This window comes from Lolium rigidum, chromosome 1 (genome assembly GCF_022539505.1).
Source record: "Lolium rigidum isolate FL_2022 chromosome 1, APGP_CSIRO_Lrig_0.1, whole genome shotgun sequence".
Classification (NCBI taxonomy): domain Eukaryota; kingdom Viridiplantae; phylum Streptophyta; class Magnoliopsida; order Poales; family Poaceae; genus Lolium; species Lolium rigidum.
Window position 1 is genome coordinate 233,128,122 of NC_061508.1, and position 16,919 is coordinate 233,145,040.

At 43.3% G+C, this 16,919-nt stretch overlaps 2 protein-coding genes and 1 long non-coding RNA gene across 3 annotated transcripts; 1 reads left to right on the forward strand and 2 right to left on the reverse strand.

The window, feature by feature from the left end:
* The first annotated feature begins 4,317 nt into the window (after positions 1-4,317).
* On the forward strand, positions 4,318-5,375 carry LOC124656046. Its single transcript, XM_047194860.1, has 3 exons — positions 4,318-4,628; positions 4,663-4,672; positions 4,773-5,375. Exons 1-3 carry the CDS (start codon positions 4,318-4,320, stop codon positions 5,373-5,375), a joined length of 924 nt encoding a protein of 307 aa, XP_047050816.1.
* Positions 5,376-5,573: 198 nt separating this feature from the next.
* Positions 5,574-8,442, reverse strand: LOC124683317. Its single transcript, XR_006996632.1, has 3 exons — positions 8,211-8,442; positions 6,304-6,389; positions 5,574-6,212 (listed from the first exon to the last, which is right to left on the reverse strand). It is a non-coding gene; the product is annotated as an uncharacterized LOC124683317 (long non-coding RNA).
* Positions 8,443-9,133: 691 nt separating this feature from the next.
* Positions 9,134-16,710, reverse strand: LOC124691391 (putative 1-phosphatidylinositol-3-phosphate 5-kinase FAB1D). Its single transcript, XM_047224679.1, has 11 exons — positions 16,586-16,710; positions 15,488-16,195; positions 15,247-15,391; positions 14,801-15,148; positions 12,640-13,539; positions 12,182-12,504; positions 11,923-12,049; positions 11,673-11,837; positions 10,162-11,568; positions 9,819-10,079; positions 9,134-9,736 (listed from the first exon to the last, which is right to left on the reverse strand). The coding sequence occupies exons 1-11, from the start codon at positions 16,618-16,620 to the stop codon at positions 9,386-9,388; spliced, it is 4,770 nt and encodes a 1,589-aa protein (XP_047080635.1). The 5' UTR covers positions 16,621-16,710; the 3' UTR covers positions 9,134-9,385.
* Positions 16,711-16,919: the final 209 nt, after the last annotated feature.

A 16,919-nucleotide genomic window follows, 5' to 3' on the forward strand; every position in this document is an offset into this window, starting at 1 on the left:
TATATGTTTTTATATTATTGAAGGAGAGAGCACTAGTAATATCGGAATGCGTCGCTCTATTTGCTACTCCCTCCGTGCTAAAGTAAGGGAGATACAGATGTATCTAGAGCTAAAATATATCAAAATACATCTGTATCTAGACAAAAATAAGACACTTATTTTTTTACGGAGGGAGTACGTATGAATACTACGAGTACAATTTTGTGTTGTACTCAGGTGATGAACATCATGAATAATATATACACAGGTTGGGCTGGTGTAGCATGATTACTGGACAGAGCAGACGAGCGTAACAGAGAGGACAAGAAGAATATTCACGGGTCAGCCATGAGTGCCGCGGAGCCTACCGGTCAACCACGGACACGCAGCAAGTGTATAATAACCTGCCAACGTATCATGCATGCATGGGTGTCCTAACTCGATCCTATAGGCTGGGCAAAGCCATGAAGCGTTCAACGTACGGCGAAAGCCGATGGATCGTGCGTGGATCCAAGTTAATTACATTAGCTTTTTTGCTCTTGGTTAGGGCAAACAACATACATCCCCTTTGATTTCCCCAACCAAATCCAGATCCCCCTCGCCTTCTCCCAAAACCCCACGAGCGCCTACCTACGTACACGCTCCCTCCCCATTTCTAAATAGTTAACACGTTTCACGAGATCGACCCGCACGTACCGATAAAGCTAATGTTTGAATGGAGTTGGACCAATATACTACAAGCTTGAATTACCAAAGTGCTTGATTAGGGGGAACATTGGTCAAGAAATGTTAATTAGTACTCCGTACTTATAGGCTATAAGCTAGAAATGGTATATTTAGATAAACCTCCGAGGCCATTAGATCAAACACTAATAGTCCTGATGCTTGACACATGTCCCATATGTCAATAGTATTACGAGTTCCAAGACAGGCGACAGACGATTGTATCTCGGCCTCCTGCCTCATGCCGGTGCCGCTGATGATCTCGGCCTGGCCATGGAGGCGTGGTGGATCTCGGCCCTCGTCGGTGGGAGGGCTCCGCCCCCTATTTTGAGGGCTTCGTTCTTCGGTTTTAGGGTCAAGGTTTGTAGAGGCGGCGCTCAGGTGGTGGTGGTGGCGTCTCGTGCAATAAAGTCTCCCCGGCTTCAAACCCATCTTGGCGGCAACGTTGAGAGGTTTGTGGGAGTGGTGTGGTCTTCGAGGATTTCATCTGGCTGTGGGGATCTTCAGATCGTCAAGGAGCTTCATCGACAATTCTTCCTTCTTCTTCGTCTCTAGGACGGATGTAGTCTTTTTTACCAGTTCAACGACTTCCCGTCCGCAACCAACTACGTTAGGCCGATTCAGGGAGGAGCGGTAGTAGCAGCGCGCTGTCAACACGGTCTGGAGGTTGAAGATGAAGGGCTTCTCAAGGATCTCGTTGTAATTTTCGTTTTTCTTGGGGTGCTTTGTACTGTCCGTTGTTTCTTTTAATGCCAGTGTCCTATTCGCTAAAAAAAAGTATACCCTCTCCTTCCCAAACCCAATTATGTCCCCGGAGACGAAGAAGAAGGAAGAACTGCCGATGAAGCTCCTTGACGATCCTATGTCGGCCCAGGTCAGCTTCAACGTAGCTCCGCCACAGGGCATAGGTTGTGAAGATGGTATCTCAAAAAAAAAGATCTAAAAAAAAGGTTGTGAACATGGGCGTATTCTAAGCTAGGATTGTCTACATTTATTTGTAAATGTTTGAATTGGAAGGTCATGTGTAGATTTGTGTTGATTTCGATAATAACAAACGGTCAAAGTTGCAGGAGGAGGATAGTTGTCCAAAACGCACTTTTCAAGGACTAGAGGAGTATAAACTGGCACGTAGGCCCCAACATGTGCCCTAGAGAAATGGGGCTGAGCTGTAGCAACAAGGAGGGTGAGAGGGGAGGGGAGGCAGGGCACGGGCATATATTGGGCATGATTGCTGGGTTGGAGGCCCGGGCGAGAGGGAGGTGCCTCAAAAGGCGGCCACGGCATGGAAACGGGGGGTTTTGGTAGCGCGGACAGAGAGATTTGTACGGGTACAAGGAAACCCATCATTCCCTAGCCATTTCCTCCTTCCATTCCATTCCAGCAAGCCAGCATCCCATTAATCCACGGGGAAGTACGTTGCACAGCTGCAACCTCCTAGCCAAAAGCTTTTCGACAAATCTCTCGGACTCACTGCCCACCTTTGAAACTCTGTCCTCTCCTCCTCTGCTGCCTCACTCACCACTCTGCCCCTATCTGCTGGTGCTGCCGTGGTGCGGTACATGCCAATATGACATGCCAGCTAGAAGAAGCTCCTGCTCTTCCTAGTTCAGTTCGTATGCACACACACATGCAAAAGAAAAGAGAAGAAAATAACATGAAAAAGATAATTGCACATAAATTATAGGGAATTGCTAATTCGCATCTAGCTAAGAATTAACTTAGTGCCCCAACAGATTTGCATCGCGATTCGTTCACTCCATGCAACTATGATTTTTAATTGCAAGTTAGGTGCAACTTAGATTTTTCAGTTGCACGTCAAGGTGCGGCTGAGATTTTTGAGAGAATTCCTTATTTGCCCTGTATGAAGTTTGCCTTTCTTTTTTGGCCCTGCCAAATTTTGTCTTCCTTTCATGACCCACAAAGTTTGGTTGGTTCTTTATTTGGCCCTCTAGTACAATTTAAGCATTAAGATGACCATTTTGCCCCTGCAGCAATATGTGACAAAATTGCACTAAAAAAGCTGTGATATACTAGTTGGTTTGTTAAAAAAAAAAGCAACCCCCACTGTGGGTGGCACCAGCGCACCATTTTGCCCCTGCTGCAATTTATTCCGGAAAATCTCAAATTTATTCCAGAAATTACTCCAATTTTTTTTGTATATCCACAACTCCAAAAAAATTGATATTAAATAGGCACAAACATACAGATAATCCGCAGGCACGCCAGAAATTTCAACCCAAAATACATTGTATTTTGGAAGATACAAAAAAGACAAATTTCTGACAGACTATACGTACACTATACGCCTATATAATGTCAGATTTTTGTTTTTTTCACAGCCTAAAATAAAACGTGTTTGTGCCCGAAACATTGCACGTACATCCCAATCATATACATGTATTTCTGGAATAAATTTTAGATTTTTATGAAACTCAAAAATTTGCTAGCATATTATAGCAGGGGCAAAATGGTCATCTTAGTGCTTAAATTGTACTAGAGGGCCAAATAAAAAACCAACCAAACTTTGTGGGTCATGAAAGGAAGAAAAAATTTACCAGGACCAAAAAAGGAAGGCAAATTTCAGCCAAGGCCAAATAAGGAATTCTCTTGAGATTTTTCCAGCTGCAACTGAGATTTTCCTAGTTGTAAGAAGGGTTGCAACTCAAATTTTTAAATCATAAATGAGTTGTAACCCAAAAATAGCTCACACACTACAAAATCATGGAATGACATGAGTTGACTGAAAATTAAGCTAATTTTTAGAGAAATAGTCACACCCTAAATTAGTATTTATGTAGGCTGCAACGGAATGGTCAATAATGTACGTAGTACGTGTTAAGGTGTGCACCTAACATGGGGTTTCCAGAAAAACGATGAGAGAGGCCAGACAGCGGAGGGGCAGGGTATGTTTCTCTTTGCTTCCTTGCTGGTGCTTGATTGTGCTCCCATCCCAGGCCGGCACACAGGCCCCCCGCCCGGATTCAATGGCTTGGCTGCTGCACAATACGGAAAAAAGAAGACCACTTCTTCCTTCCTTTGCCATCCCAGCGGCAGCAACACATAGACAGCTGCCAGCTTGAGTAGTCCAGTGTAGCAGCAGTACGATTTTCGCAAGGCCAGTCCTTGATTAGCACCAACAAAGTAATTAATCAGCTGGGGCGACTGGCAATATGGTCCCCCGCCCTTCAGTCTGGACTGGTGGTACGTAGTACAACTCGAGACAAGAATGGAGTGGAGTGAGATTCATGGGAAGACTGCCTGCCTGGCTGGCTGGCTGGAAGGCTGAGTCCATTTTCCCATGCATGCTATGCTATGCTACTACCTCTCTCTCTCTCATGGCAAAGGGCAGAGGCAATGGCATACATGAAGGTCTTGGCAATGGCAATGGCAATGGCCTCTGCCCAGTCCCCAATTATCCTTCTCCCTGACCGCCGGACACCCCATCATTGCTTCCTCACTGCCTCACTTCACCTCCTCCCCTCTCCTCTATATATAACCTGGCCTCTGTTCCAGCTCAGCCTCCATCTCCTTCCCATGCAACACCACCAGTCAGTCCACAACCACAACACTCTGTTTCTTCTCTTCTGTTCCACCACGCACACACAAACAGCAGCCATGAACGGCTTCTACTCGTCCATCGCGCACGGCCTGGACGCGCTCCACGGCACGCTGGCCTCGTCGCCGGATGCAGCCTTCATGTCGGCGCCGTTCCTGCAGCAGGCAGCGGCCCTGCTCCGCTCCCTGCACTCGCAGCTCGTCCACCTCGTGCAGCGCCTCCACCTGCCGCCTGGTGAGAGCTGGCTCGACGAGTACATGGACGAGACCTCCCGCCTCTGGGAGGTCTGCCAGGTCGTCAAGGCCGGCGCCTCCGCCCTCGACACCTACTGCGCCTCGGCCGGACGCATCGACGCCACGCTGGACGACTGGCTCTGCAACCCCAACCCCCACAATGCCCGCCAGGTACGTCCACGTCCTGCCTTGCCTTGGCCACCATTGATCATGGCTGCTTCTTTCTTTCTTCCCATCACACGTCACAGTGCTGACGTGCTGGCCGGATTCTTCTCGAGCAGGTGGTGCGTGCGATCAACGCGCCGCGGCGGCAGGCCGTGGGGCTGGAGCAGGAGAACCGGGCGCTCGCCGACACCAGGATCGACCCGGCGTCGCTGCTGCTCGACGACCGCTCGCCCGTCGAGTTCAAGCTCAACGCCTTCAACGGCTTTCGCGGTGTGCTCTACGCGCTGCGCAACGCCAGCTCCTTCCTCCTCATGCTCCTCGTCTCCGGGACCGTCTCCTGCCTCCCGGACCTCGCCTGCTGCCCCAACAGCCCGTTCCGCACCTCGGGCGCCGGGTATGTCTCCTCCATGGGGCGCCTGCGCCAGCGCGTCGCCGAGGAGATGGAGGCGGTGGCCAGCGAGCACTCCTGCTCCGGCATCATGATGTACGAGTTCCGGCAGGCCAGGGTCGGCATTGAGAGCATCAAGACGGAGTTCGACAGGGTCATCGCCACAGGGTACGGCAACCCTGGGGAGATCGCCGAGAGGGTGGAGATCATCAAAGGATGGATCGGGATGCTGAGGTCAGGAGCTGAGAGCATCGTCAGTGAGCTGGACGACTTCTTCGATGAGATCGTAGAAGGCAGGAAGATGCTGTCTGACCTGTGCAGCCATCGCTGATCGAACCTCAATTCGGGCAGCGGCTAGCTCAAACAAACAGGGCACTGTGGTAGATAGTAGAACAAGGCTAACAAAGTTTCAAAAATGTGGGTGTTTTTCTCTCCTGTGATGGGGTAATCTAGCTACCCCTCTAGCTATCATAGCAGCTAGTGTGTCTAGACATATGCCTCGCGCTGCAGTATCATCACTTTGTATGCTTCCTAAGCAGACCAACAATGTTAGTGGCAGGCAGTTCGTGCTTTAGGCCTATCTATTGCCAGAATCAGAATCAGAACATTTGTCCAGTAATGTTTAACACGTCCATTTTAGGCGGAGTTTTATGGATGGGTTGATGATATAGTAGTTGATGGTGAAAGGAAGAATCTGCATCGGAAAAGGAAAACAACTCTTTGCCCTTTTCTCTAACTGGAAAAGTGTTGTGGAGATGTGGCCATCTCGTTGGACAGAGACAAAAAGAGAGTGATAGGGGGTGTTAAAATGAGCTCTTCTGCTTGCCATCTTTTGCAACTTCTTTTTGTTCTTTGGTGGTAGGCTAATCACCTTCCTTATCATTGATCACTCCACTAGTTGCCGTCGCAACTGGCAGCGTAAAGGTTGATTATTTTACTCCAAATGCAGAAGATGAACTGGGTAAGGAACAAGGCACAGTACTCACCTCCGCATGGCTTCGGACAGTTCTTGGAATGATCCTCTATATGACGTCCGACAGCAGTCATCGTTTTGGTTGTAGAATGATGAGATGGCCTTCAGGAATTGGAACATGATGATCACCCTGAACTTGAAGAGGCATCGGTTCGAGGGAGGAAAAGAAGGGGTTGTGCCCACTGCCCACAACAGCTGCGATGCAAAAATGATTGATTTTAGCTGCTTTGCAGAATTATACAGTAGAGAAATGATGATAAGCAGCAGCATAATCCATGTTCCATACTTTGGAGTTTGGACTAAGGGAAACGTTGACCATGAATCAACCAAGATCGAATCACTTACACCAAAAGCTTTTTGCTAAAGCAGGATCTGCAACCAAGAACCAAAAAAAAACAGTGATGTGTTACATTTATATCTATCTTCAGATTTGATCAATTCACCATCAGCTTCTAAACAAATGTCTTTTTCTTTTATGATGCTCTAAAAAGAATGTCTTTATGAATTGAGAAAATCTAATGCACCCTTCTGCCTGTATAGAATTTCAGCTACCGAAAGAGTTTCAAGACTTCCAGGTAAGAGTTCAAAGCAGAGTTTGTGGTATCTTTTTCCGAGCAAACAGAACGAGCTCTGCCTTTTCAATTAAGTATAATAGAGTGACCCAGTTTATAAAGAGAAACCGGGTCAAAAGCCAATTGCACTTGATCGCATCCGCACCTACAATGAGTACTTACTGTTTACACAAAATTAGCAGCTAATGGAACTTCGCGCAAACTAAGATAAGGTCCAGAACTAAAACAGTGCAGCATAACACAAAACTGATACCTGGTATCAGATGTATGAAATGTCTCAAGATGCTTGAGAGGAAACTTGGTTCTTATTACACTCCCAAATTCAGATTTCAAAATATGGTGACAAAATGTCTTTATAGGAAAAAAAAACGTCGAGCCAAACAACAAATCAGCGATGTTAAAATGAAAATCATTGCATATATTAGCAACTTATATGTAATCCTTTTGTAAACTCCTGTGCTCCTGAATGACAGGACTTGCATAGAATCCATGCAATCATGATGAGCCACACTCTACAATTATCTAAAGTCCCCCCTCTGGTGATACACTCATACTCTTACTACTAATATATGCATGCTCTCCAGCAAAAGCGGAAAGAGAAAAGGGATGCATGCTAACCAAATCTGTGTGGATGGCAAACTATTGTCTTTTGCTACTCTACTCTCTAGGGAAGCTAGTGTCGACAACTTTCTTACGAGTGAAATTCAGCATACTGCAGGGATTACAGCTGAAGCAAATTACAGCCAGTTCCAACTTCCAAGTAGTGCACTGACTTCTGGGGCATTGTGCTACCGTATACTTAAATCAATAATGCTCATAAATTGTGCAACAACTGAACTCTGCTGGAAACTTGAAAAGGGAATTTAAGATTATTCTCTAGCTTTGCAGATGATGCACTGACTCAAGAAGTCGTAACCCAGTGCGATCTTTTGTCACGAAAAGAAAATGCGTATGCATGTCCCTTAGGGACACTGTGACAACACAGGGGCTTAGAAGTTTAGGACGAATATGTGTACATCAGTTTATGGACTATAAACTATTTTGACAGCAGGGGGGGGGGGGGGCATCTAAATAACCAAGAATTACATGAAAATATGCAATTAACTTCTAAATTTTCAGGAAGGTGAGCTTAGGTGGTTTTGCATGCATGTCACTTAAAAATGCCAGGGAAGTGTACATTCAGACTGTCAATATTCCAAACTTCAGCATGGCTGCAGAGCCAGCTACACAATATAATTTATACTTATAATTTAAAAGCAAACAATCAGTGACAAATAAACACAAACTTACGACTCTAGAAGGGAGCATGGAAACTCTTTTTTTTACCGTGGAGCATGGAAACTCTTGGTCATGACCAATGAGGTTAACTTTATAAACCATCTTTCCACATGCTGCACACTGGTTTCCGTATCTCCAATGCAAACAAAAGATAAGAATGTACTGTTGGAATGCATTATCAACAAATCGCTACATTCCCCACAGACAAATAACTATAAAATAGATCCTGACAAGATTATAGCTGCATAAGCAGTGTGCAACCGATTACAACATGGTATTAAGTAACTAGTAAGTGAGTTGCACAGAAGCAGCAAAATAGGAAGGTTAATCGGAATTAACTCACCGTGGTCTCTTCTTGACAATGTTCAGTCTTCAGTGTTCAGAGCTACGAACACTCAGCACACACTAGGTGTTACATATTAGCAATCAGATGCAAAGCTCTCGACATCAGTTATCTGACCATGGAAAAAAAGAACAGTATAAGCTCTAACATGATACTTCTCCTGAAATAAACCATTTAAAGAACAGGATTCTGTTCTGGAAAAGGAAGTGTACTAAATTGGTACAGCCCCAATCACCGCTATTTGCACTTTCAATAAGGGATCAACTAACAGGTCAATTTCAGGAGCAGTGAGCTCCTTTATAAAATCACAGTTTTCCTTTGACGAAAAATAGCAGCACAGCTCAGCACATGAAACAACCACAAAAATTAGGTACACCACCAGGCACTACTTCGTGATACTTCCTGAAAAGAAAAAAAAACGATAAATTATACTGTCTTTTTGCTATCGTAGGAGAGTTTGGGTATAAATGCATATTAACACCAACATCCATAAACACTATCAGAGCAAACAAGTGTGCTACTTGATTTCACCGTTCGAAATGATATTTGAACTGATCTATAAAAGAAAATTAGCAGTATGCATCATACCAGTCGGTCTGCAAAATTATGCATGGCAATAAAAAGTGATTGGGGGCATACCTGTAAATAGATAATGTCCATCTAACAAACAAATGTGCAATTCAACAAGATCAGGAAGCATTTAACTGGTCCTTTTGCTTTCCTGGTCAGCAACTATAATGAAGTAATGACGGAAGACTACTAATCAAATTGATCGAATTTGAACAGTGAGTGAACTCCACCCCAGCCAGTTAGATGTGTCAAACATTACTAAGAACTACTACGTTTGTTCCAAATTATAATCCGTTCGTTTTATAATTTGGAACAGAGGAGTAACGTAATCACGTAAAAATGCTTCATGCTCCTAGGTCCCAAAATAATCATATCAACTTCGTAAATTTCACTATAATAATTGTGAATTCACAATTTACATTTGTATAGGTACATGTACTGTGCTCACTTGCCCCAGAAATCTGCCTAAAAGCTGCAAACTTCTGGAAAGGTCAATAGTGAGACCTTCATATGCACACCATTTTACAAAGCTAAAATCAGCCACCAACAAAAATAAATGGATAGGCTTTAAAGAACTGTCAAAGGAGTCCTGAACAGAACTAGGTTCAAGCATCAGCCTGAATTGGACGCTGAAGCAGGTTATCATCCTTATGGGCTTCTACCAACTTGTTATTGCTATGACCAAAAGATTTGTGTGACTCAGAAGAATTGTCAGGGCTCCAAGTATCTGGAACTGCGAGGAAGTACTTGCCCATGAACTTTCTAAACCTTTTCTTATAATCCTTAGGAGAAATCACAGTTGGTAAAACATTCTTTGGTACTAAAGAAGTCTTCACCCATGTCTCCAGTTGCTTGTCCCAAGTATATTGCCTCAAATAATCAATGATGCCAAACACAAGTTCGTTCTTTTCTTTGTTCACTCCCACAAGCAGAGAATAATCCATAACGTTAACTGACTGCAAGTACAACAATTTTGTTAAGACATACACTCATATGAAATATGATTACCTGAATTTGTAAGATATACATTATACATACAGTGAGAAAAGATGTGTCATTCCAGATTGCACGCTGCAAGAGATGCTTTGTTCTTCCACCAATATAGATTGGAGAAATACCCATGTCTTCAACAAAGTTTTGATCCAAGTAAACAGTGTCAGGGTCATTTGAGTTCGTGACGTATCGTGAAAAAGTAGAACCTTTAAGATCATAAATCCGAGAAATATTGTGCCCAAACATAAGATTTTCCATCACCATCAGATCCATCTTTATCTCTTTGCCATGCCTCGTTTTCTTGACCTGAAATGGGCAAGTTTTATGAAAACTCAATAAACAGGCAGAGATAAGTCAAAATGAAACTCTCGTTGTCGAAGTAAACTACCTGATAGATTCCTAATATTTTAGCAAGGCAAGTTTGGCTCCCAGTGTCTAAAGAATGGTAAGCATGCTTGAAGTAATCAGGGGCAAATTTTATGAATGACTCAAACTCTGTCTTCTTGATTTGCTTTATGACAAACCTATCATCCAGTGTCTTTGCAAATAAGGCTTTACTCTTTCCACCTTGAGCATCCCAGCTCTTACAGCGGCTTAATGAAGTAATATATGCAAGTTCAGATGGGCAGCACTTCTTTCGAAGAAGATGGAATTGATCAGCATATAAACAAGTAACTGAATATTTGCGTCTGAGAGTTACTTTTCCGTTCACACTGATTTCTGGATGTACCAAGGGCAATAAAGGCGAGGTATCATAACCCGAAAGGTCACCAGATGAATATGATGAAATAGAAGATGAAAAGCTTGCTTCAGAGTCTAAAGATCCAATAGATGACCATGGTGATGAAATAAAAGAACTTTCAGATAGAAGACTATAAGATTTCTCCATTGTTTTGGTATGCTCCCCCCTGGCATCATCTGCCTCTTTCATGATTATGGTATCATGACGACGCTCCTCAGATATGGCAAGAGCGCAAGCTATTATACTAGATACCTCATGCTCCAATACACACAAAATATGACCACCAGGGCCAACCGTGAACTGAGGAGAGTCTCCTTCATGCTTTTCAAACAAGGGGGATAGATGAGATGGAGAATAATGGTTAACAAGTTCAAATTTCTCCAAACATCCAATTTGAATTTCCTTCCTGTAAGCCAGTTGAGACTCACGAAATGAACTCCAAATCCATCTTTCGCTATCATCCCAATCAGAACTTCTGGACTTGTGAAGAGTGCTTGAATGCTCCTGCTCCATGGGAATTGGATGCACCAGTACCCCATTTCCCTGGAGCTCTGTATCATTTGAAACTTCATAAGTTAGTTTCTGGGTTTGTGTCGTGCTGTCCACCTCTAGTTGACCAGGACCAATGGTAGATACTCCATCTTTACTAGCCCCATTGTAAGAAAGCTCGGAATTCCCAACTTCTTGACTATCATCAAGCAAGGTTGCTGCAATCTCACCTAATTGATTATGATCAATGCCAAGTTTGTTGCTTGTGTGCTCGGTGATCCCAGCTGCCCCATCAGCTTTCATAGTATTTTCGCACGTCAATTTGTCAATTTGCTTGTCAGGCTCATAGCTGGCCCCATAAATCTTTTTAACGGTGTCTGTAGGATCATAGCCATTAGCACCATTTCCTTGTCTAGCAGGTTTACACTTAAAAAGATCATGGAGCCGACAGTCCCATGCATAAAGTTCAAGTAGGATGTCCTGATAAGACCAATTTATATTAATAAGTTCATGCACGGATGAAGATGATCTCCCATTTTGATTGATTGTCTTTACTAGTGAATCCTGCATGACAATGCAGACAACAACCAGTAAATTATTTAAAAAATAACAAACCCATTGACATTACAAATTCCTAGGCTAACAGAAATGAAGACATGGATACCTACCTCAAAGTTGGCCTTGTCTTTTATTAACAACTCTTCGAGTTCAGAGAAGTCTTTAACAGGTAGAAATGTGCCACAGTTGGCTATTACCACATCATGACATCGATTCTTCAAGTGTTGTAGTAAGCTTGCTATCTCAGAGAAAAGTGTCATACCTCTAGCAAGAACCTTGAAAAATGGAATATATTACTACTATGCATGTAATGAACACAACTACAAAATGGTACTGGGAGAGAGAGAGAGTAAGGCATACATGTCTCCTCTCTTCTTCAAGCCAATTCTCTTTGCTGGGGTTGTCAAAGTGGAGGGTGGGTTGTGGTTTGCAGGTAGTGTAAATTTCAACTGATGAGTAACGGAACCTTGCAACTTTGGAGCCCAACCTGAAGTCAGTATGAAACAGAAATCATCATTAACATAATATACAAGAAATGGTGGCATGCACTTCAGAGGCAGCCAAAGACCGTGTCTACTTAAATTACATTCATTCCACGTAAACAAAAAATCTAGCATACCCAAAAAAGCGCAGGCAGTCCCTGTTCACCAAATGACCACATATGGATAACCTTCTGGCTGCAGAGTGGGTTGAGAAACTGAGTTCCAGGAATTTCCCAAAGGAGAGATTGCGCGCTTCAGATGATATTAGCACTCTTGGAGTCGATTTAGATATTCCTTGTTCATGTTCACATCTCAAGCATCTAGTCCACATCCAGATTTTTCCTTCGGATTCGCCAGGTAAACTATGTTGGGACATAAGTTGCTTTGTCTGAACAGTCAAATTTCCATTTTGATGAGTGTAAGAGTATATGTGAGCCTCACATGAGGAACAGCTTGGTTTCTGCTACAAATGAACATTATGAGCCAAGAATCATAAGAACCAAGTTAAGTTACACTAATAACAAAAAAATGATATTCAATGTAAAAAAGAACAAAAAATATATGGACAATATTATATGTTATGAACTGCTATTACCTGACTCTGCAAAATTTCTTGCAAGTATCGCCCTAAGGAAACGTCAAAATTCCCATAGTATTTTATACGGGACAGGTGGCTCTGGTCACCTGTACCCTGCTTTGTGATGCATTGGCTAGACATCAAAATCAGTATACTATGCGAATCAAGTGCATCATCAACTTGATCTTTGTTATAAACGTTCTCTTTGCCACTGTATTCCACATCTTCTGCCACAGCGGATGATTCATCGTGTTTCTCACACATATCTTGAGTTCTTTCTTGTTTCAAGAGATCTTCTGTGTCATCCAAATTTTCACTGGGAACTGCAGACTCTTCCACCTTTGACCCAACATGAAATCCATTACTAAGAATTTCTTCCCCGGATTGAACCATGCCTTCTATTTGACTATCAGTTGTTTCTTGCATTGATGTCACAGGTAAATTAATGTTCTGATGGCGTAACTTATCATTAAATTTTCTTAATGGTTCTGAGACTGGTGGTGGTAGCCTTCCTGCATGAAGGAGTGGTGTTGAGCTATACTGGATATTTGCACCTTCTGCAAGTTCATTCAAAGAACTATTGGTGATTAAAACTGGAGCATCTACATCTGAACAACTGAGAGCTTTCTTCCCATCAGCATAGATATTCGAAGTGGCGTGGTATAATCTAAGTGCTGGAGAATCATCATGTGACAGAGGGATAGCACCAGACGTAACAGCAGTATCATAACCAATTGCTGATGGCCCTATCATAGTGGCAAAGTAATTTTCTTTTGAAGCATTCCTATCATTTAAGAATACCCGCTGATCTTCAAAGAAAGATGTTTCAAGGATCAAGTGGTATGCTGCAAAGACTGTGTAATGCATGACTTGCTTGACTTTCTTCAGTTCTTCAGTATTTGCTCCCCGTAGCAATATCTGGATGAGAAAGTACCATTATCGCTCGGATCATTCAGCAATGATTGAAACACTAATTTTTTTTTTTTGAGAAAACGCAAAAAACCTTGCGTTTCATTTCATTGAAAAGATAGAAGTTCAGTTACAATCCTCCTAAGTCCTAACAGGTACAAGAGGGATACATAATATGAATTAATGAACGTCCCAGGTCTGTGGCAGCAAGACTCGGAGCCCTTCAGCGCCAGCGCCAGCTCTGGCCCAGAACACCGCTTCGTCCTTGATGTGCAAGACAAGGTCCTGGACCGAGGGTCGCACGCCTTCGAAGACACAATCGTTTCTGTGCTTCCAAAGCATCCACAGGGTGAGCAGCGTGGCGGAGGTGAGGCCTTTGTGCAAGGGCTTTCAAGTGCGCTGCCTCACGACACATGAAACACTAATATAGCTATCACTTACTATCTATCTATTAAGTGGATAGTAATTACTAATTACTATGCATGGAATGGATTGCAATTAATCAAAATTCACTCATTATAATAGATAGAAGTTAAAAACACATGACGCTATTACGGAGCTCAGCACAAACAAAACCTATTTTTACTTGTAAATCACCATAAGTGTACCCAGCTCCTACCAAGGTTTATATGCCATGTTTTTTTCCTCTAAATGCCTCGAAATGTGTGTCATTTTCTTATGAGACAACCTACGAAGCCAAAAATGTGTCATGAACGAAAAAACTATCCAACAAAAAGTAGGAGACCTACGAAACAAAAACAAAGAAAGGGACTAGAAAACAAAGAAAAATAGCAAACAAAATGAAACGAAACCAAAAACACAGAACCAAGCATTTCATCTTCTATGTTTTCATGCTCTACAAAAATATAAGCAAGGGGCAGCTCCTTTCTCATGTTTTGCGAAAGTATGTTGACACCTTTGTTTTCTCCCTCTAAAGTCAAAAAGTAAAATCTTACAGCCTCAATCACTTAAATAAAGAACACGTGTAGTATACATGCCAACTATAAGATTTAATAACTAGTCAACGTAATGGACACGTCGACAATAAGCTAGAATAACTTTTGGGTATGGGTCCGGTTTTCATACAAGGGCATGTCTTGACTAGGAAATTTTCGGAGGAATAGACATAAGAAAAACTAGCATCTATTTTCATTTTGCTTTCATAAGAAAGAAATAATCCAACATAAATCTTAAACAAAAAAAAAGAAAATTTAATCTGAAATAGCTGTATAAATGCCCCATACAGGTAACGATAGTTAAGCAGACATACCGTGCAACCCAATGGTCTGGGAAAGCCTTCCAAGAACATTAATGTTTTAGATAGTCTCTTCCCACCTTCACTGGCACTGTTATGCTCTTCAACGAATTTTTCAGTATGGAAGTAGTCACACTGCTTCAGCTTCGGGTTATCCAAAACTTCTGGAAATGATATTATGGGAGAACCCGTACAACGTGCAATTCTTTGCAACCGGCTGAGCTTCATATCAAGAATTAGTGTACAACCTTCTTTTAGTACAAGTTCCTGTATATCTCGTGAAACAGTTTTTTCGACCATGATAACATTGGGACTGCATATATCCATTACTTTACTTATAGTCCTCTCCAGATGGTCTTTTTCCTAATTGTTAAAGGCACAAAATAGAAGGTCTTAATCTTCTGCTCAACAAAAGCGAACTGAAAATCAGTGTCAGCAGGTGTATATATGTAATTTCCAACCTGATCCATTGAGTTAAACGACGATAAACCAGCACCAGAAAGTCCAAGTGCTCCTTTCAGTAGTAGCAGCCTAGGATTGTGACAATTGGTTGGCATGTGCTTATGAGCAGTGTTCTTTTTGAAGACAAGTCCCTTTATCACCTCACTGCAAACAGAGTTAGAAGGTGAAGGTTTATAACGTAAGACGTAAATAGAAATTGCATCATCTTTGAAAATACATTTTAGCTAGCAGATATTTCACCTTTGCCAGCGAGTACCAGATGCTACACACTTGACCTTAATGTAAGATCCAGGGTCCATTTCGTTTCCGATTTTTGCATCAGGTTTGATAAGAAGTGCAGCTTCCCACGACATGCAGGTCACAATATCGAGCCAACTCTCACTGCTCTCTCCTTTTTCGAAGGGGATACCGGCAGAGGCCAGAAAGCGACTCACAAGTATCTTGAGCTGCCCATTCATGGCTTCCAGCATCGCGTTTTCTCGTTCGTCCGTAGGACTGGGACTGGCCTCGTGTTCCTCACCGGCGGCTGGAAAAGTTGACTGCCCCCACTTTATTCCATCACCACAATCATCGTCATCGTCATCATAAGCAATGTTTCCAGTAACACTCTCAGTCTCGTCTCCCTTGTCTGCTGCTTCAGGTGGTATCCAGATGCTATCATTTTCAAGGCCTGTGGGGTCTGTATTGTTGCCTTTGCCATTCGTACTTTCAGCCCCATCGGAATCATCACCAGACCTACTTGAGCGGTCATCAGCAGAGGCGGCAGATGGATCGCGGCTCACATCTTCCTGTTTGTGCAGCGAGGCGTCGGGGGAGACATTGTCGCCGGCGGACAGATTATTGCTGCTAGACTTAGCAGGGTTCCTGCTCCCGTTCTGTCGCATATGATCGGCATCTTGCAGGCTGTGATGGTTAAGATTATTATCTAAAACCTCGGATGCAACCTCCCTGTCAGCACCAAAAGAAGATGAGTGGTTCAGAACAGAATTTTGAGATAATTCCCTTGCCTCAAGGGCATTTCTCCACCAAACTAGGTGGTCCAAATAAAATATCTACATGCTTAGCTAGCTGACTGGACAGATGAACAAAAATATCTTCCTTCAGCATTACCCAAACACGGGTCGGGTTGGTGTGGAAGAATGGAGACCAAGATTCTAGGCGTGCAAGACCAGAAACATAAAATTATGCATACGCCTATGTGTCTGAGGCTAAACAAGTGTAATATGATTGTGCATACGCCTACGTGTCTGAGGCTACAGTTGGCCTTGTTCACAGAGGCCTAGCTTGACAGAATGCGAAGCAATTCAGAGCAATCGAGTCCTGGGAAGCAAGCAATACCTCGTTGCATGGGGTGGATTCATGTCCGGGCACATGGCCTGCGACGAGGGAGGATGTCACATGCCCTTGCTCCGTCGCCCTCCTCTCGCTGCGGGGCCTCAGATCTCTTCCGGTTTGGCTGTCGCCTTCGCCTGACCAGTTCAGCAAAGCACGCCGTTCATTAAACGAAGAAATTGCTGGGTCAATATACAAAAAACCAAAGCAACCGACAGGCAGAACAAAAACTAGACGCAATCCCAAGGCAACGAATTAGAAACATGAAATGCATCCATGAATGAGAACCTCACGAGGTAGGAATCGAACCGCGCTAGATTCGGATCGTGTGAAATGCTAA

Coding starts and splice junctions, on each gene's coding strand:
- LOC124656046 (XM_047194860.1), top strand. CDS start 4,318: ATGAACGGCTTCTACTCGTCCATCGCGCACGGCCTGGACGCGCTCCAC.
- LOC124691391 (XM_047224679.1), bottom strand. CDS start 16,620: ATGTGCCCGGACATGAATCCACCCCATGCAACGAG. Junction 13,540..14,800: donor CCAGACCATTGGGTTGCACG/GTATGTCTGCTT, acceptor TTTCTCATCCAG/ATATTGCTACGGGGAGCAAA. Junction 11,838..11,922: donor TTGAAGAAGAGAGGAGACAT/GTATGCCTTACT, acceptor CCATTTTTCAAG/GTTCTTGCTAGAGGTATGAC.